Source organism: Notamacropus eugenii, chromosome 6, assembly GCF_028372415.1.
Source record: "Notamacropus eugenii isolate mMacEug1 chromosome 6, mMacEug1.pri_v2, whole genome shotgun sequence".
In the NCBI taxonomy this organism is placed as follows: domain Eukaryota; kingdom Metazoa; phylum Chordata; class Mammalia; order Diprotodontia; family Macropodidae; genus Notamacropus; species Notamacropus eugenii.
The window spans coordinates 151918928-151940675 of record NC_092877.1 but is presented as its reverse complement, the minus strand read 5'-3'; the positions used below and the strand labels follow the sequence as shown (position 1 = coordinate 151940675).

Sequence of the window (21748 nt, the reverse complement as noted above, 5' to 3'; positions counted from 1 at the left end):
CTCTTTTGATTAGATCTATTTCTGCTTTTGCTGTGTCTGAGATTAGGATTGCTACCCTGCTTTTTTTTACATCAGCTGAAGCACAAAATATTCTGCTCCAGCCTTTTACCTTTACCCTGTGTGTATGCCCCCATTTCAAATGTGTTTCTTGTAAACAACATATTGTTGGATTATGGTTTTTAATCCATTCTGCTCTCTGTCTCCGTTTTATAGGAGAGTTCATACCATTCACACTCACAGTTATGATTATTATCTGTCTTTCATCACCTTTCCCCCTTGTTCATGCTTTTAGTTCTCCCTTCCCCTCCACAATAAAGCTTTTCAGCCCCCCTCCCTTTTAATCCTCTTTTCCCTTACTACTTCTTCCCTCTCTTTTAGCCTCCCCTCCCTTTTCTTTCCCCCTTCCCCGCTACTGCCTCTAGGTATTTCTATACTTAACTGAGTTTGTTGTACCCTCCTTGAATCCAATCAGATGAGAGTACTTCTTATACAATGCTCATCTCCCTCACCTCTTTCCCTCTACTGCAATATATTTTTGTGCCTTTTCCTGTGATGGAATGTATTTTTTTCTGCCTCCTCCTTTTCACATCTCCCATTACAATCCCTTCACACCCTTAAACCACATTTGTTATCATCATGTAATTTAAGTTATACCCACTCCCTCTATGTATGTCCTTTTTATATTTCATAATAAACATACAATTCTCAAGATTAACAAGTATCATCTTCCCTTATAGGGATGTAAACAGTTTGCCCATATTGTGTAACAAGTTTTTTTTCCTGTTTACCTTTTGATGCCTCTACTGAGACCTGCATTTGAAGATCAAATAGTCTATTGAGTTCTCGCCCTTTCATCAGGAAAGTCTGGAAATCCCTTATTTCATTGAATATCCATCTCCTTGCCTGAAATGTTATGATGAACTTTGCTGGGTAGCTGATCCTTGGTTATAGTCCCAGCTCCTTTGCCTTACGGAATATTGTATTGCAATTCCTTCGATCTTTTAATGTAGAAGCTGAGAGGTCCTGTGTGATGCTGACTGTAGCTCCTTGACATTTGAATTGCTTTTTTCCTGATTGTCTGCAGTATTTTCTCCTTCCCTTGATAGTTGTGGAATTTGGCAAAGATATTTCTTGGTGTTTTTAGTTTGGGGTCCCTTTCAGGAAGTGAATGGTCTTTCAATGACCATTTTGCCCTCTGGGTCTAGGACTTCTGTACAATTTTCTTTGATGATTTCTTGGATGATACTGTCCAGATTCTTTTTCCATCATGGCTTTCTGGTAGACCAATAATCCTTAGATTTTCTCTCCTGGATCTATTTTCCAGGTCAGTGGTTTTTCCAATTAGATATTTTACATTTTCTTCTATCTTTTCATTCTTTAGCTTCTGTTTGACTACATCTTCATGTCTCATAGATTCATTAACTTCTACTTGCCCGATTCTAATTTTTATCTAATTGTTTTCTTCAGTTAACTTTTGTATCTCCCTTTCCATCTGTCCAACTGTTCCTTTTAAGGAGTTATTTTCTCCAGTTAGGTTTTGTACTTTCTTTTCCATTTGTCCAATTGTCCTTTTAAATTCTTCAGTGATTTCTTTTATCACATTTTTTAAGTCACTGGTCAGTTTTTCTTCTATTTCTCTAATTTGGCTTTTAAAATCTTTCCTGAGCTCTTCCAAAAAGGCTCTTTGTGCTTCAGACCAGATCATATTCCCTTCTGAAGTTTCAGATGGGAGTACGGTCTCAATGCCGACCTCTTTGGTACTGGTGTTTTTGTCCTTGTCCCCACAGAAAGATTCTATGGTCTTTCCTTTTATGCTTTGCACAGCTTACCTGGTGCTGAGCTGGCTCGTGTTGGAAAGCAGAGGCCAGGAGAGATCTTTTTGCAAACCATGATGAGCAAAAACATTTGCATGCAATCATAAAATGTTGGAAACAAGGAGTTTACACATATGGATCTAGTAATTCAACAAAATATACAAGCCAGTCTCTCTGGTTTTCCTATAAGAAAACCAATCCCTTCCATACTGACATTATTATAATCAAGTAGTCATTCCAGTACCTAAGTCTTGCCTGACAATGAATTATTCAGTACTTAAGTCATCTGTTGTTGTTATTCTCTTAAGCCTTTTGGAAACTAATGCCAGTTACCATGCGTTTTAGCTCATACTGTCCTAGTCATTCCCCTTCCTGGTTTTTTCTCCTCAGTGTTTGTCTTTACTATCCACAAACATTACTCTTAAAAAGACATACAGAAGCGAGATGTCTAAAACACTGTTGATTCACAAATAAATAATATTTTTTGGTCAGGGATGCAAATAAATAAATAAATAAAAGATCGTGCATGCGTGTGTGTGTGTGTGTATTCATAATGAACACTCATAAAAATGAACATTATCACAATTAAGTAAAGGAAAAAAATTTTACCTGTTCTGAACAGAAGGGGCTTCCTGGATCATGCAAGGCATATTGTTCTCAAGGTTGTAGTTCAAGCTATTTGTTAAACATAATGGTTGGCCTGGCCACAAATCACCTGGAGGATAAAGACCTAAAAGAGAAAAGAATGACCTATGAGGGTACCAGCATTCTCTCCCTCTCTATTTATTCACATCTGCTTCATCCTTCAAATAGGCTCAGCTCAAATTTACCTTCCTTTTACTCAGTATTTTCTGACTGTCCCAATCCATACTATTCTTTCTCTTCCCTAAATCCTTGTGCACTTCCTGCCCTGTGTCATATTACTGAAGGCATATCCCACCACCATGCTCCTCCTCTGATGCCTCCTCCTCCTGTAGAGGTGATTCTGGGATCTAAGATGACATTGTACATTTGGGAAAAGCTCTGATAGGTTCTACACTCATCAATGCTTGAAGTGAGCCTTACACTATAGGAAAGCAAACAGGTTAAGTGTGGAGAAATTACTAACCAAGCTGGCTCCACAGCCACACTTGGAAGACTATCCACCAAGTTACAGAGAAGTTGTCACTGATGTCAGGGGGTGGAGTGTGCACATGGACAAAATGACAAATCCCTAATGCATCAAAATTTAAGCACAGATGAGGGAACAGCAAAGAGGTGAAATGATTTGCCAAGGTGGTGCATTCAGTCAGGTTGTGCAGGGGTAGACTCTTGGAAAAAAACTATGTACTTGACTCCAGTAAACTAACTGGAGAGAGAGCAGGAAAAGGAAAGGGGAAGAGGAACAGAAATTTTTGAAGGATAAAACTGAAGGATACAACAGAAGAAAAATTACAAAGTCTTAGAACCTCCTTATAATCCCACCCTAGAAAATAGAATAGAAAAAACACTATTCTTTGCGCATCAATTACGAACTGTTCTCCTGCTTACCTAGACAGGGCATTAAATAAGGAGGCTGCAGGATCACACTTATCTCAGCTTACAGGTAATTTTAGCACAGTCACCTTGGAGTTTTTGGATAATGTTCCTGCTATGCTTCTGAGGGGCGTGTGTCTAGGTATTAATTCCAGTTGCTGCCTCCTCCTCTGATGCTGAGAAGATGTGGAGGGATGATGGTCCAGAGAACAGGAAAGTGGATGAGGGCAGAAAGCATGTTTCTGGCATTATCCTTAACCCTGCCACTATCCACCCCATTGCCTTTCCAACCATTCTTTCCTTTTCATCTTGTATCTGGAGAGGCTAATATGATCCAGTAATGGAAGGTGAACTGAGCACCACCCCTAAAAAAGCAGAGTGGGTACCACTAGATGCCATTTGTCATGAAGTACCAATGCTTTACTTGTACATAGAGCCAGGCTACAGGGAGGAGAGCAAGACTACTCCTGTTAGAAGCATAAGACTGACAAGCAAGGGCAAGTACAAGTAGAAACTGGAATCCTTCAACACACAGAAACTCTGTAAAGTGATCCATGTAGGTTATCCTACAATCTATATCTATCAATCCCTAGATGCTGCCATTGAAGTATCCTGGGGTCATTTCTATGCTCTTCAATATGAACTCAAGTGTCAACAGCACCATGGGCATACCCTGAGCATGCACTAAAGTCATCTCCCTCCATCTCAGACTACACCTGCCACCCACATCGCTCTCTTACCCACCTTACCCTACTCCAGCTGTTGTCTGCTGCAAAACTTCAAGAGTGATGATCATGCAACTCACCTTTGTTTTTATCAGGATCTGAAGTCACATCTGGGAAGCTGGGACAAAGGGTTTCTACATACTGAGGGACGGTATTCATGTCTCTGCTGAGAAAGTGGGAGAAAAAGGGGGGAATGGCTGAATAACCTGTGGGATATGAACAGAATGGAATAGTACTGTGCAGTAACAAATGATGAAGATGAGGAATGTGGACAAACACGGGAAAATATTGATGAGCAGTCGCATCCGGAGATAAACAACACAACAAGAACAGCTTGCACTTATCTGGGTTTGTGAATTGCTTTATATGTAAGATCCTCACAACAGCTCTGAGAGGTAGGTGCTCTTACCACCTCCTCTTTTCAGATGAGGAAGACTACAGGATAAAAAGAGCTCAAGTGATTTGTTGAGACTCACAGTGCTAGTAGTGTCTGAGGATGAGTCACTGTGCCAGATAACTGTCAAAACACTCTGGGGCCTCTTATCTAAGGATGAATGAAAAACCAGTAATGATACCAGAGAAGATGGGGACTGTATGATATATATCAATCAATTCCAGTGGACCCTAAAGGGTCAGATACAAAATCTTCTGTTTGGCAATGAAAGCCCTTTCTAACCTAACCCCTTTGTAACTTTCCAGTCTTCTTACACCTTACTCCCCATCACATACTCTCATCCAGAGACACTGGCCTCATGGCTGACTGTTCCATGTCAATACACTCCATCTCTCTCCTCCAGGAGTTTTCTCTGACTGTCCCCCATGTCCAGAATGTTCTTCCTCCTCACTGCCACCTGATGGCTTCTCTGGTTTCCTTAAGTCCCAACTAAAACCCCACCTTCAACAATCTCTCTTAATTCTAGCAACTTCCCTCTCGTAATTATTTATTTGTCTTGTACACGGCTTGTTTATCCATAACTGTTTGTGTGTTGCCTCTTCCATGACACTGAAAGCTTCTTGAGGCCAGCGAGTTTTGTTTTGTTTTTTGCCTCTTTTTTGTATCCTTAGCACTAAGGACAGTGCCTGGCACATGGCAGGAACTTAATAAATGTTTAATGACTAGCAGATGTAGTCAATCTCCCTGATATTTCTATTTAACTGCTTTTTGTTAAAAGGGGGGAGGGTTCAATGAGGAAAGGGGGATGGAGATCTAAGAATATCACAAAAAAGCAATCAAAAACACTTACCTTGAAAGGGTAAATGTTAGAAATGCTAAAATGATTTTCATTCTGTAATAGAAAGTTTTAGCTTTTGCATGATTTCATCTCTGAGAGCTGAAAAGGTTTCAGAGGGAAATTTACTGAACAAGGTTATCGAGGAAGGGGTTGAGGAGGCCCCTCTACACAACAGCATATGCCAACAACAAAACCCCTTGGTTAAAAGTCACATTAAGAAAAATGAAGTAACTGTAGTTTACCTGTTAGGTTCAAATCCTCTAAGCTGTTGGCAGTGACTCTCCCCCTGAGTTATTGCTTTTGCATTAAAAGATGCTTCAGCTTTAGATTCCATAAGGTACTAGACAAACTGCCTGTTTAATAAGCTCAGCAGTGTCAAAGTACCCTCTGCTCTTCTCCACAGGGTAACAGACAGCTAAGAAACCTGCTCATATCTCCTTTCTGACACAAGGACTGGTTTGTTTTGGGAAGTCAGAATTCAATCCATGGGGAAAATACAAATATGTGAGGCTCTTCTGGGTAGCTAGGCGGCTCAGTGGATAGAGTGAGAGCCTCGAGTCACGAAGACTCATCTTTTTCAGTTCAAATTTGGTTTCAGACACTTATTAGCTATGTGACCCTGGGAAAGTCAGTTAATCATGTTTGCCTCAGTTTCCTCATTTGCAAAATGAGCTGGAGAACGAAATGGCAAACCACACCAATGCCAAGAAAACTCCAAATAAGGTTATGAAGAATAAGACAACAGGAGAAAAAAAGTAATAAACAACAAACAAGAGAATCTTTTAGGTTCCTCGAGGTGGAAGTTAAGTGACACAGTGGCTAGAGCACCTCAGAAAGACCTGAATTCAAATCCAGTCTCAGATACTTACTGGTTGTGTGACCCTGGGCAAGTCACTTAACTTCTATTTGCCTCAGTTTCCTCATCAGTGTAATGAGGGATAATAATAGCCCCTTCCTACCAGGGCTGTTGTGAGGATAAAATGATACAATTATTCTAAAGCATTTAGCACAATTTCTGGCACACTGTAAGCACTATATAAATGTTAGCTATTGTTAGCAATTATTATACAATAACATTTTTTTAGTCTCAATAGTTGTCTTCCATTTTTATTTGAATTCTAGCAATGGTGCAGTGCTGGCCCATTCTCCTGTCAGCTGGATCCCAGTTCCTTATAGATTTGCAAATTTTCAGATATTTTCCATTGGGGCTCATTGGAAAACAAGGAATCAATACAGGCAGAGCAGGTGTCCAATCCACAGCCCTACAGGCCACCAGATTAAAGTATAACTGAAAAATGCTTAATAAAATATAAAAAACACAACATAGATAAGATTAATTTTAGGTTTTCTAAGTCAATATGCACAGCAGGGATGTTTCTGTTTTTTGCCCTTTCACTTCATGCTCTAACATTTGTCCTTTCACTAGAGCTGGGTAGCAAGAACTCTGGATTTGGAATAAGGAATTCTGCCTCAGGGAATGACTAGGTGTGTTAGGTTCGGCAAGTCACTTATTAAAAAAAAAATCCATCTCAGTTTCCTCATCTGTAAAACAGGGATAACAATACCACCTACAACCTAGGGTTATAGGTCAATACTATATCTAAAGTGCCTCACAAACCTTAAAGTGATATAAATGCCAGTCTTCATTACTACATTTCAAACTCGGCATGACTAGAAAAGGACTCTGTATCTGTCCTCCAGCCCTTTGTCAAACTTCTTTATTTCTAGTTAGAACATCACCATCGTTCCAGTCATGCAAGCTTGTCACCTCAGAGTCATCCTTGACCCTTGCCCCCCTCAAACCCAGTCTACCCAATCAGGTGCCAAGTCTTCTTGATTCTGCATCTCACATTTTCTTGCATCTACATCTCTCAAATTAGTCCAGTTCTCTCTAGTCACATTGATAACCATCTTTCCTGGAGTACAACAATATCTTCCTAATCTGTTTCCTTTCTAGTCTTTTCTCCTTCCAATTCATTCTTCTCATATCTTTCAAAATTTTCTCCTTACCATGGAGGTCTTCATAGCTCATAAGCCTTCAGAGACTTCCCATTTCCTTTACAGAATAACATGCTAACTCCTCAGCCTGGAATCTAAGGACCTCCAAAATCTGGCTTTAAACTACCTTTCCACGCTCAGTTAATAATATTTTCATTGTGGATTTGACATTCTAGCCAAACTTGACTACTAGATAATTTCTGAAATCTGCGTCCCATCATCTGCCTCCATGTATTTGCACAAAGCACTCCCCCTTCGCTAAAATCTTCCCTGATTAGTCTTCCTCAACTCTAAGACTTACTGCTTTCTCCTTTCTCATTTCACCTAGGACTATACGTTTATCTTTATACGTCTTCTATCTCCCTCCCACCAATACCCAGTAAAAGTGTAGGCTTCCTGAAGGCAGTGTTCATTTTGGTCTTTCTATCCCCAGTGTCCAGCAGAGTGCCTGGTACATAGGAGAAGCTTAACAAATGTTTATGGAATTAATTAATTATTAAGAGGGAAAAAAATCACTAGGCTAAGAACCAGGAGATTCAAAATGTAATTTACTTGGCAGGATAATTACTGATCAATCAGTTAACAGTCACCAAGGACCTACTCGGTCCCAGGTGCTGTGCTAGGCTCTGGCGACAGAAACACAAATAATAAAACTATCTCTGCTCTCAAGGGGCTTACATTCCACTGGGGGAAAAGAATGGTATACATGTAAAGAGAGAGAGAGTGTCTGTGTGTGCATGCGTATGTGTATGTGCATGTACAGAGCGCACGAATGTGTGTGTGTGTGTGTGTGTGTGTGTGTGTGTGCGCGCCTGTGTAAAAATAACACAAAATGGCTAAACAATTATAGGACAGTGTGGGAAGGAATGCACCAGCAAAGGGATCAGAAAAAGACTCCTGTGGAAGGTGGAGTCTCAGCTGGGTCTTAAAGACAGGGATTCTCTGAGGTGGAGGGGAAGGGAGAGCACATACCAGGCATGGGAGATGGCATGCAGTGTGAGAAACAGAGGAAAGGCCCCTTTGGATGGACTACAGAGTGCAGGAAGAAAAATAATCCATAGTAATGCTAGAAGATAGGGCCAAGAGGTGAAAAGCAATTATTAATGTGGATGACTCACCCACAATCCTTAAAATAAACAAAAAAATCCATTTTCCATGGCTAGAAGTAACTGTGAAGAACTAAGTTGTTGAAAAACTATAAATAGCAGAGTACAGATTGTTTTTTAAAAAAGTGACTTACCTGGGATTGCAGATGTTGTGGGACAGATTCAAAGTAATGGGGGTTTCAGATGGAAAATCAGTTTGTGAAACATTCTCACCTGAGAACAAATAAAGAGGAAGAGGATTCATATGTACAAAAACATTTATAGCATCTCACTCAGAAGCATCTCCCAGCGGAGGAGGGGCCCTCCGTGAGGGTGCGGCTACATAGATGAAGGGATCTGGACATGACGAAACACCGACAAAAAGGACAGTTTCTGAGGTCACCAGGAGTAGAATGAAGTGAGCAGAACTAAAACAATTTACGCAAGGACAGCCTTATAAAGAAAAAACTCTGAAAGACTTTACAGCTAGGCCATGATGGCGGAGTAGAAAGAGGCACCTATTCTAGCTCTTCTCCCACAGCTCATAAAATACCTGTGCAAAATAGCTCTAAACAAATCCGAGAGCAGCAGAAGCCACAAAATGACTGAATAAGTCAAAGAGATTTCCAGTCCAAGGTAGCCTGGGAGGCCAACAAGAAAGGTCTATCACACAGGGAGCAGAACAGAGCATAGCCCATGGAGCTCAGCCCAGCCTTGGCTATGCAGCACCAGCAGGAACAGAGCTGGAACAGGCCTTGGGGGCAGAATCCCCAGCAGCAGCTGTGGTTCCCATATCTCTCAACCCACAAATGCTGAGACAGTTTCAAAGGTCAGTGAGAAAGCTTTTTCACCTGGGTGAGAAGGAGTAGGGTCCTTCCCTAGTCCCGGCCCCAGGCAGTGGCAGCAGCAGCAGCATCCATTTTTGGAGCCCTCAGACTAAAGTTTCTGGGGGACTTGAGCCACTGATCTAGGTCTCAGCCCTGAGTGGTAGCCCTAGGGTGAGAAGAACTGCTGGTGTGGTAGAGGTGGTGGAGGCTCTGGAAAGGGAATTCTACTTGCAGATCCCAGGCAGAAAAGCGCTGGTAGTTCCCAGACCAGAGTGCAGGCCAGGAGAGTAACTCCTCTCCCTTGACAGTGCCACCTTGGAGGAACTGAGAACTTATAGGTCCCCAGAGTATACCCTCCTTTGGACAAAGGACTCTGAAGCCAAGTAACTGACTGGGAAAATGCCCAAAAAAAGAAAAAAAATAAGATTATAGAAGGCTACTTTCTTGGTGAACAGATATTTTCTTCCATCCTTTTGGATGAGGAAGAACAACGCCTACCATCAGAGGAAGACATAAAAGTCAAGACTTGTGCATCCAAAACCTCCAAAATACACATGCAATGGCCACAGAAGAGCTCAAAAAGGATTTTGAAAATCAAGAGAGGTGGAGGAAAAATTGGGAAGAGAAATCAGAGAGATGCAAGAGAATCATGAAAAGTGAGTCAACAGTTTCCTAAAGGAGACCCAAAAAAATCCTGAAGAAAATAACACTTTTAAAAACAGACTAACTCAAATGGCAAAAGAGGCCCAAAAAATCAATGAGAAGAATGTTTTGAAAAGCAAAATTAGCCAAATGAAAAAGGAGGTTCAAAAGCTCATTGAAGAAAATAGTTCTTTAAAAATGAGAAGAGAGCAGATGAAAGCTAATGACTTTATGAGAAACCAAGAAATTACAAAACAAAACCAAAAGAATGAAAAAATAGAAGACAATGCGAAATATCTCACTGGAAAAGCAACTGACCTGGAAAACAGATCCAGGAGAGACAATTTAAAAATTAAGGGACTACTTGAAAGTCATGATAAAAAAAAAAAGAGCCTAGACATCATCTTTCATGAAATTATCAAGGATATTGAAAGAATCCACTTATCACCTCCTGAAAGAGATCAGAAAAGTAAAACTCCTAGGAATATTGCAGCCCAATTCCAGTATTTCCAGGTCAAGGAGAAAATACTGCAAACAGTCAGAAAGAAACAATTCAAGTATTGTGGAAACACAATCAGGATAACACAAGATCTAGCAGCGTCCACATTAAGGGACTGAAGAGCTTGGAATATGACAATCCAGAAGTCAAAGGAACTAGGATTAAAACCAAGAATCACCTACCCAGCAAAACTGAGTATAATAGTTCACAGGAAAATATGGTCATTCAATGAAATCGAGGACTTTCAAGCATTCTTGATAAAAAGACCAGAAATGAGTAGAAAATTTAACTTTCAAACACAAGACTCAAGAGAAGCATGAAAAGGTAAACAGGAAAGAAATCGTAAGGGACTTACTGAAGCTAAACTGTTTACACTCCTACATGGAAAGACAATATATTTGTAACTCTTCTCAATATTTGGGTAGTTAGAGGGATTTTATATATATATATATATATATATATATATATATATATATATATATATATATATATATATATGGTATATATACGTATATAGACAGGGCACAGGATGGCCTGAATCAGAAGGGATGATGCGTAAAAAAATAAAATTTAGGTGTGAGAGTAATATACTGGGAGGAGAAAGGGAGAAATCGAATGGGGTAAATTATCTCTCATAAAAGAGGCAAGAAAAAGCTTTTTCAATGCAAGGGAAAAATGGGAAGGAGAGAGGGTAAAGCTTACTCTCATCACATTTGACTTAAGGAGGGAATAACATGCTCACTCAATTTGGTATGAAAATCTATCTTGCACTACAGGAAAATAGGGGAGAAGGGGATAAGTGGGGTAGGGGCATGATAGGAGGGCAAATGGGAGGAGGGAGTAATAAAAAGTAATCACTTTAGGGGAGGGACAAGGTCTAAAGAGAGAATAGAATAAATAGGGAGTAGGATGGAGGATGGATGGAAGGTAAGAATGGAGGAAAGTAAAGTTAGTCTTACACAACATGACTATTATGGAAGTCTTTTGCATAACTACACATGTATAGCCTATATTGAATTGCTTGCCTTCTCAGTGGGGATGGTTAGAGAGGGAGGAAGGGAGAGAGGTTGGAACTCAAAGTTTAAGGAATGAATGGTGAGAACTGTTTTTACATGCAACCGGGAAAAAAGAAATATAGGTAATGGGGTACAGAAATCTATCTTGCCCTACAAGAAAAGAGTGAAGATGGGGATAAGGGAAGGGAGGGATGCGACAGAAGGGAGAGCAGATTTGGGGAAGGGGTAATCAGAATGCAAGATGTTTTGGGGTGGGGGGAGGCGAGAGATAGGGAGAAAATTTGGAACTCAAAATCTTGTGGAAATGAATATTGAAAACTAAAAATAAATAAATAAAAAGAAAAAAAGGTTAATAATAGCATGTATTTCACAAGATTTTTGCAAGGACCAGATGAGATGTATAAAACACTTTACAAACCATAAAGCACTATTAAATGGTATGTTCATTGTTAATATAAAGTGTTAGTAATTATGCATTTTGGTTTTACTTTTAATGCTCTTACTTAGATTATTGCTGATCTAATACAGGAAAAAAATATAAGGTACCTATAGTTTACTTGATATGAGGAAAGATTAAGCCTATTGCATGGCTATAGTTTCAAAAATAGTAAACAGTACCTGACTTTTAGCCCTAGAAAAGAAAGTATTGTACAGTGACTATAGGAAGAAAATTCTATACTTTAATAAAAATGCCAATGTGAAAAAAAAAAGACTTTACAGCTAATTAATGTAATGATAAATCACCAAATCCAAATCACAAGACTGAAGACTAATCAGCCATTAACTTCCCTCCAGAGAAGCAATGGAGTTAAAGTCCAGAATGAGACATGTTTATGTGGAAATAGTGAATGTGGAGATTTCTTGTTGTGGATTCTTTTTAAGAGTTCTTTTAAAAAAATATTTCTCCTGAACGAGGTAACTAATGAAAGATCTTTTACAATTCCAATTACATATGTAATACGTATTAATTTAATCTCATGCCAAATATTTCTTCCTATTTTAAAATGACATTGACATTCAATGACTGTTGCTATTTTCTCAAGTGCTGTATTCTCATGGAAAGGTAGTTAAGTTGCTGGACAGAGTCTTTCTGGCCTCTCTGAGACTTAGATCTCTTCTCTGTAAAACGGAGACAGTAATACTAATTACTACCTCTGCCCCATTCTCATAGGGGTATAGTAAGAAAAGTACTCTGTATTAAAATTTTACTCACATGTAAAATGCTATTATTATTGAAAATAAGGGGGAAGTGTTGATTTGAACATTCTAGGTTTACACTCAGGCTGTCACATTACAGAAACAAAATAGAAACCCTCTATATTACACGTGAGGACACAGAGGAACATATATTTATTGACGGATTGTCTTTTTTTGTAGTTTTTAAAGCCCTCCACTAAAATCCTGCTCTGAAGGCTCATGATGATATGGAAGGCAATGGAACAAAGATTCTGGCAGTCTCCATCAAGCAAAAGATGCTTCAGTAGGGACAGGGTGTGTTCATCTGAGGGGCAGCCTCAGGCATACAGAGAAGGAAGAGCACACACACCAAAGAATCATAAATCCTTGGAATAGGATTTTTAAGATTTCCAAGGGTACATAAGACAGTCAAAGAAAATTAAAGTAGCAAAAGATACAGGGGCTGGCTCTGGGATTTCTGGTAAGGAAAATCACTCTCCCAATCAATGCAGGCCAACACCTTCTCTGCCACTGCATAGTCTTAGAGAACTGTCTAGATTCCAGAGACTTATGCCATTGGTTACACCATTTAACAAGACCCTATGAATTATTCAAAAAGGCAGTTGTGTAAAATGTCTCTATAGCTGCAGAGATCAGAGGATGATGGGTTTTAGGGTTGGAAGGGAAATGAGAGACATCTAATCCAACATACGTCAATTTACAGAAGAGGAAACTGAGGCAAAAACAGGCAAAAATTACTTGTCCAGGTCATGCAGGTAGAGTGGGCAGAGTATGAATTTCAATCTAGGTCATCTGACTCCAGATGTAAGCACAAGGCCTTGAAAGAAATCAGTCAGTGGACCCATGAGACATAAGTTCTGCTTTAAAAAAAATATGATTTCTCAAGGATGTGACTTTGGAGGGAAAACTAACATTTCCACATTCACTTAGCTCACTGGGAGGAGAAAAAACCCAAGCAGGAGAACAAAGAAGGGAACAAGTATTTATAGAGTACCTACTATATGCAAGCACTTTTATAAATTTTTATTTGGAAATGTTTTATTATTTGATTTTCATGACAATCCTGGGAGGTAGGTAATATTATTATCTTCCCTTTATAATTAGGTGATACTTTATACCCATTTCAAATATGAGGAAACTGAGGCAGATATAAGTTAAGTGTCTTGCCCAGCATCATAAAACTAGTAAATGTCTGATTCTGGATTTGAACTCAGGTCTTCCTGACTCTAGACCCAGGGCTCTATGCCCTGAACTACTTATGCCCATGAGAGCTGACATGTTTAAATGATGGGGGGGGGGCAGTTAGCACCAATAAACATACATGAGAGAAGAAAGTGCTTGAGTAAATTTTTTCTGACTGAAGAGGGTTTTTTTTCCTTTTTTGTGTGTTTATGGGCATTGTTATGAAGGACAGATAGGAACTCATCCTTAAATCATTCATCCTTCATCATTAAAAAGTATGAAGAGAAATTGGGGAATGCAGGGGGAGAGGAGAGTAACTGGGATGTGAACCAAGTCCTCATCTGAACAGAGCATCAAGTCAAATCCTTAGTTAGACAGGGCGTGCCTTCTTCCCTAGTTATCAGCTTCCCAAGGGTAAAGAGGGAGGGACTCAGCTACCCCCTCCAAAACATCCTCTAGTCCACAATCCACTCCTTCATCCCTGCTATGGGCAACAAGAAGCTCTGTGTTCCCAATCTCCACAGGAAGGGCCAGGGGAGCTGGCCGTGGTGGCTGGCACACTACTCACGGGAGGGCAGGAAGTGCCGGGTAGGGAGCACAGCTTTTTTGTCTCCATCTGAACTGCTGGTGCTGCTCCAGCTGCCCCAGCTGCCCCGGCTGGCTCGCACACTCCCAGAAGAGCTGCCACAGTCTGAACTGGAATCTGAACAAAACTTGTCTCCACATTTCTTTTTAGGCCGCTGATAATGACCCTCTGGAGGAAATGAGAAAGAAAAGTATTTCAAAGGTTTTTCCCTCAGCTGCTCACCCCAATGCACCAAAAACCTGGCTGTGCTTCATGAATGAACTCTTCTGTTTTCCACAAGACTCAGCTGCTCATCTCTCAGGAAACACTTGAAAAAAAGTCAAATTTGCCCTTTATCTTGGAGCCCCATTTTCCCTTTCTGTATCCACCACAGAGACCTCTCTCTACATCCCAGGTACCTAAAGTACTTCTTTCCTACAACATCAGATGCATGTAACAGATTTAAAAGCTAGAAGGGCCCTAAAGAGCACCTAATCCAAGCCCATTAGACAGGTGAAGAAACAGACCCAGAAAGCCCCTTCAGGTACCTAAAAAGCCATCTGAGGAAACTCATTCATACCAAATTATGGAAGATTTATTATGTTAATATTTATATATCATAATATATAAATGTAAAAATATAACAATTCAGGGAACATTTCTTAAGAAGCCTTCAAAATAAGAAGGAAAAGAATGAGTTATTTAATAAGAGAATTTTACGTATTGGTGAAGGAGATTTTGAAGGAAGGGAGGATTTCAGATTTATTTAAAATCACACCATATAGGCAACTATCTAGTACATGTCTAAGGCAAAGCCCTAAGCTCACAGAAACTAACCAATTCCCTTGTTTTTTCCCCACACTTACAAAATTTTCTTAGTTTTGCCAAAAAATTAAAGTCACACCAGTAAAAAGTAATATATGACCTTAACAAGCTAAAGAGTTCTGGAAATACTTTCTTTTAAGAAAATCCAGCCAGATCAGCCCCAGTAAGATGCCAGAGAAGACTGGGAAAAGAGAAAGAGTTAGCAACGCAGGGTGGTTAGGCAGTCATTCTGCCTCAGGCAGAAAAGACAGAACCACATCTCCTACTCATTCTGTCATTTTTTCCCCTTTCTTTAAGAAAAAATCTTTTTATTATTATGGACTTGTCAAACATCAACACACATAAACATTTTCCTACACAAAGGAAAACAGAAAGGGAAGATTTGAATCTCTATTACATACAGCTGGTGTTTTTTGTTTTTCCATTGGGTATCATCCAGCTTCTTTGCTTATTTCAGCTCCGACCCAAACATTACAGAATGGGTCCTTCTCTCCAACTGTTAAAATCAACACCCTACTGGCTTTGGGTTCTGACAGGGATCGGCTTGGAGAAAAAGTACTAGTGGAAAGTCAAACTGCCAGGGCTAGCCCTGGTCTGTCTCAGGCTTTTGTTCAGACATTTGCTGCTGTTGGTACCAGATCCCTGTCAGTGCCCTCTGGTTCTATTACCACTGATCCAGTTAGTGGATGACTGAGCCTTGCCCAAGAATCCCACTGCTCCATTCCACTGTGTACACAAAGGTGGAAGGATCAGTATGACAGCTCAGAGTGAAAGGCTTAGGTGACAGATGCCTCGACCTCAAAATTACCCAGTTACATTTGTGAAATTAAGCTCTTTTGGGGTGAATGCTGCTCACCCAGGGGTTTAGTTTTTCTGAACTCAGAAACTTCATGAAAGAAGAAAGGAAAGCCTTCACATATACTCTTCTCATATCTCAGGATGACAACATACCTGTTTCTCCTGGGGCTGCAGAAGTAATTTTGGGTTCTGTTTTACAAATGTCCTCAGTACCGCTCTGTGTACACCAGTTCCTCAGGGGAGTGCTACCTCTCAGTTCAGGTCTATCAAATTCTGTACACACATGCTTTGATTCATTCTGTTCAGGAGCCCTATGGCAGCCACAAATATCTGATTAATATCCTTGAGCACACATATGTAACTATTACAGAAAACAAAATATTATAACATGTTGCACAAAGACTATACAAAGTATGGTACATTGTAACATACTATAAATATCACATATATGGCCTGTTTTTATATACAAAATACACATATGTATATATATATATATATATATATATATATAGCTATAAATGTGACATTGTGATATGTTTATATATCATACAAAGGCATGTAAAACGTATCAACAATTAAATATATACACACAACAATGAAATATATACATATGAATATATAATACACACATGCATGCATACATAATATGCATTTATAGATATATCTAAATCTGCACATGTGTGTATATATGTATGCATACATGTATATATATGTATTGGGTGAGTGTATAAATATATCTAAACAGGCCAAAATCTGAAATTAGCCAGAAGTTCTTAATTTGAGATCTGTGAATTTGTTTTTAAAAAATATTTTCATAGTGGTATTTCAATATGGTTGATTCCCTTTGTAATCCTATGTATTTACTTTATGCATTCAGAAATGTTGATCTGAAGCACATTTCACCAAACTGAATAAAGGGTCCATGACATAAAAAAGATTTAAAAAGTCAATAGACCTCCTTTTCTTGGGGATAGCACTAAAATAGGATGTGGGATAATGAGATAGAGACTGGAAAGAGATTTGTTCTGATGGTTCGAGAAAGGTAGTAACTTTTTAAACAGAATCATGGAGTTTTAGAGTGAAGAGAAACTTCAGAGTTTAATGTGTTCAGTTCTCTCATTTTATAGAGGAAAGGAGATGTAAAGTGACTTGCTTCATAAAGGTCTCAAAACTAGCTTGTACATGACCTAGTTAGCAGATCCAGGCCTACAAGCCAGGTCTAGTGCTCATTCTCCCTATATCATCTCAAAAGAGAGATTCTTAATGGATGGAACCTAAGTGGTACAGTGGATACAGGGTTGGAGATGGAATCAGGAAGACCTGAGTTTCAAATCCCATCTCAGACACTTAGCAGCTATGCAGCTCTGGGCATGTCACTGGACCTGTTTGCCTCAGTTTCCTCATCTATAAAATGGGAGTAATATTAGCCCCTATTTCCCAGGACTGTTTGAGGACCAAATGAGATAATAGCTGTAAAACACTCAGCACAGTGCCTGCCCCCTGGTAAGTAGTATATGAGTGTTAGCGGCTGTTACTGCTAGCCATTCTTTTTTTAAGTTTGTGGTTGTCCATTGTTTCAGGTGCAGCTGATGTTTCATGACCCCATTTTGGGGTTTTCTTGGCAAAGATACTGGAGTGGTTTGCCCTCTCCTCCTCTAGTTCACTTTACAGATGAGGAACTGAGGAAAGAGGGTTAAATGACCTGTCCAAGGTCACACAGCTAATGGACATGTGTGTCCAAGGTCACACATGTCAAGCTGGATTTGAATGCAGGTCCTTCTGACCTCAGGCCTGGTGCTCTATCCACTGTGCCACCTAGCTGCCCTATTTTAGGTTTAGGACTTGATAGAAAAATGTACAATTTTAGCATCTAAAGTTATTTACAATTAAGAAAACATATATTTAAAAGATGGCATTGTGAGAATGGAGAGATAGCAAGGTATATAAGAGAAAGAAAAAAACAGGAAAAGGGGATGGAAAAAAGACAGAGACAGAAAAAGACAAAGAGGTAGAGAGAACCTCAGTCTTGGTCACTGCACAGAGTTTTTGTGAAGATCAGGGTGCAGAAATGCTTTGCAAATTCTGAAGTATTATACAAGTGTAAAGTATTATTAAACAGAGGTAAAAGAAATAAACAAAATATGGAATAATATTTTTCTTCACCAGATTTTCTCCCTATTCACCATATCCCCTCTAGCCTGCCCTCTGCCCCCTAAAAAGCCTGAATAAAAAGAGCCCTAATTCCTTAGATGTGACCTACTTCACTGTTTCAAGGCTCTGTGATGCGGACAATTGCTCCACAGAAACAGACTGCCCATCCATCAAGGCCTTAGGTGATACTAACAGTTGAGTGAATTGCTGTGATCAAAAAAACTTTCAGACTTGTTCCAACTTAACTAAAGCTGCTCTCTGGGACACATGTGGTGAGCTCAAAACCTAAAGCCTTTTACGTGCACGAGTTTGGGCTCCACAGGAGAAGCTTCCGAGAAAACAGGGTTCCCTCCAGATGCCCAGGAAGCATCAAAGTACCCTGGAAGCGGCTAGACACCACATTCTCCTGACATTCTCACTGTGACACACGGCCTGAAAGTTCACATAATACATAACCACAAACCAAAACGCAGTCATTTCATCTCCCACGTCTGAGGCATGCCAGACTTCTGCTTTTAAAGTTAATCATGTAACCATAATATTTAATTGGTAAAACTACACTTTAATTCCTCTTTAAAATCTTTACTTCTTCCTCTATGCTTATGTTGGAAAGTAAGTTTTTTAAAGGTACCTTAGGGTTGACTCTTATTAAATATTGAGTAGGTGGGTGGAGAGATTTGAGAGGAGGGAGAAGGATCCAGATCAGCATGTCCTCTATGACTCTCAGAGAGCTGCCTAGAGCACAGAGTGACTTGCCCAGGGTCACAGAAGCAAGATAAGGGACTTAAGCTCAGGTCCTTTGGTCACCAAGACCACTACTTCTATCCCTCCAACTGCTATGAAATAGTGGAACAAGGAAATGCAATCAGTTTTCATTTTTCCTATGGCACAGAAACTAGTCAATGGCTATTCAAATCGCACTGGAGAGGAGAGTAATTATTTAAATTCTACATCACACAATTGTCTATGTGGAAGGAAAAATTCTGCACAAAATAGGATATATGTTTAAACCTAAAATGTCTTCATTTTCTATTCATTTTTTTCCCTAAAGAACCAACAGCAGGTAAAATTTAAATGTTTTTTGTTGCTAGATATGGATGAATGTAGAATTTTTTAAAAAGTGTGTTGTGTGTGTGTGTGTGCATTGTTTAAACAACCACCAAACTTGGTGAAAAGTAAAATTTCAACCTTGGGCAATATTTTTCTGCAAACCTTAAAGAAGCTCCATAAAAATGGGCATTTGTAATCAAGGACATTTCTGAGGATATATTTCACCCATTTCAAACCTGAAGCGTTTGTATTTTCAGGTAACCTAAAAACTTGTGGGGGAACAGACAAAAAGGGGGGAAATCAGAAACAAACTGAGGACGTGGCAGTTTAGGGCTTGGTTTGGGGTTTTTGTGGCACCTTGCAGATGCAGTAACACTTTTTTTCTTGTTTTTTCTAGATGTTCTAGTTTTGTTCCAGTTTAGATTTGGGAGATTTCCATCCTTCTTTTCTTGAAGTCTCTTTTTCCTATCTTCTTGCTGCAAAGTAAAGACAACAGCCAATGAGCTGGCGCAGCCAAAGACCAACGGACTCAAACTCTTCAGTGGTTAAATTTAACACAGCAATTGCCTGCCTCCAGATACACCACCTCTATCCACTTTTCAAGCCCTCATTCCACCCTGATCCCCAGAATTCAGGCCTTTTTTAACCACTGGAAACTTGGGCATAACTTTCTCTGATGTGTTTGCATTCCTCCTTTCTCCCCACCTCCTCTCAATCCCTTGAGAGAAAAGAAAACCTGGTCTATAAAAATCCTTAATGGGCTAAAAATGAGAAACATCTGCCAGATTTATGGTCAAGGTGCTGTTAAATTCTACCACAATAAATCCTCCTCCCCTCACCTGTTGGCTCAATTCCTGCAATTCACATGAATTACTACCGAAGCACCACCAGCAATCACTTCAATAGAACCCAGGAGGAACTTACTTTTTTAATTTTTTGGAGGGGGACCCTAACTACAAAAATCTTTTGTTAGATGGTAGGAACTACTACCATCGATTCCAAACCAATTGGTATTTTTAGGTAAAGAGGGCAAGGATCTTCTTAAGGTTTCTAAAGACATGATTTTTTTTTAAATCAACAAACTTTTATAATTGTGGGGAAGAAATAAAATTAAATAAAACACAAAGTTCCTTCTCTCCTGGGGTAGGTGTAGTTAGATAAAGCACCTATAATATCTAATATTATATACTAATTAAAAACACATGTATTAAGTGCATATTATACACAAGGCACTGGTGTGAGCACTAGAGATACAAAGACAAAATACAAAATTGTCCTTGTTCTACATTTGGGGGGATGAAGCATGTAAAGACACAAGTACATGCACAATAATTTTGAGAGAGATTGCTACCAACTTTGGGGATCAGGTAAGGCCATGCTCTGAAAGAATGCTATAGCTGAGGGAGGGAGACCATGGGTGCAGAATCATAGGGGAGAGAGAATTCAGTGTATGTACAGTGAACAGTTAGTATGTGTGAAGGTAGAACGCAGAAATCTCTCTAGGGGAAAAGGAAAACAAAATAGCAGAGGGAATATGATAGAGCAGAAACATATGAAAAATAGTGGACCAGGGTTCAAGGCCCAGTTCTTAAACTTATCAACTGTGGGCTGTGTAAAATGAGCTCCAGTATTTCTGCCAAGAAAACCCCAAATGGGGTCATGAAGAGTCAGATACGACTGAAAAACAACCATGTGCTAGATAACCTTTCCAGCTCAAATTTTCTGCTGTTGGAAAGTTTGCGTCCCTACTGCCCCCCGTTCTCCCATCACCACTTACAGTCACTTCTGGGAGACATGGGGCTTATGTACCCAGGACCAAAAACCACAGTCCCAAGCTCCCACGTTCTTTTGCCCCTCTATCTGGCTGCATCATTCATTCTAAACTCAGAATCTGATCCGCAGAAGAAAAAGGAGATCCATGCCAATGGCACGGTCAGCTGCTGCCCCCTGCAGCTCACTTAAAGAAAAGAGAAGAGTCGCCATGTTAACTCTGGTGCCCTCACCATAATGACACTGTTTCAACATTAACATCGGGTCAGATGTAAAAGAAGTTATAGTCATACAGCCTTCTCGATGACGTAAAAGTTGGGAGGGATGGCCAGGAGAGTAGCCAAGATAAATGACGATTCAAAAAATGTACCTTTTACAGGTTTAAATCTAGTGAAATAGAAAGGAAGGCAATCTAGTACAGAAGAAAAAAAAAAAAAGAGTGACTCTGTGTGGCTGAGGTGCTGGGTTCAAATCTCACCTCTGATGCTTCTCCCCTGTGTGACTTTGGGCAAAATGACTTAGTCCTGATTTTCACCATGAGGGGCTTGGATTTCCTGGACTACAACAATATCCTCCTAATCTGTCTCCTTCCAATTCATTCTTCTCATATCTTTCAAAATCATCTCCTTACGATGGAGGTCCCTTCTTCAAATTCTAGATCAAGAATAGCCATCAAACGGTTCAAAACACCGGTGATGTATGTACAAAGTGGGGAAGATATGAAAGTCAATAGTTCATGTGAAAAAGAAGTGAGGATTTTAGTGGATCACAAGCTCAATCTAAAATGGAAATCAAAAATATGAATGTGACTTTTGGCTGCAATAAGGGAAGCATAGTAGGCAGAATGAGAATTAGGG

General features: G+C 39.7%; 1 protein-coding gene across 6 annotated transcripts in view; it reads right to left on the bottom strand.

The window, feature by feature from the left end:
* Positions 1–21748, bottom strand: part of TMEM131L (transmembrane 131 like) — a 165609-nt gene that overhangs the window by 7370 nt on the left and 136491 nt on the right. For 4 of the 6 annotated variants that reach the window (XM_072621301.1, XM_072621300.1, XM_072621303.1 and 1 more), the window contains 6 exons: positions 19479–19597; positions 16074–16231; positions 14301–14486; positions 8525–8603; positions 4135–4220; positions 2424–2544 (listed from right to left, as the gene is read on the bottom strand). In XM_072621301.1, the coding sequence (XP_072477402.1) occupies positions 2424–2544; positions 4135–4220; positions 8525–8603; positions 14301–14486; positions 16074–16231; positions 19479–19597 (749 nt within the window). Of the gene's footprint in view, positions 1–2423; positions 2545–4134; positions 4221–8524; positions 8604–14300; positions 14487–16073; positions 16232–19478; positions 19598–21748 lie in introns of those variants that run through there. The other 2 variants (XM_072621302.1, XR_011969734.1) reach the window with 2 other exon arrangements.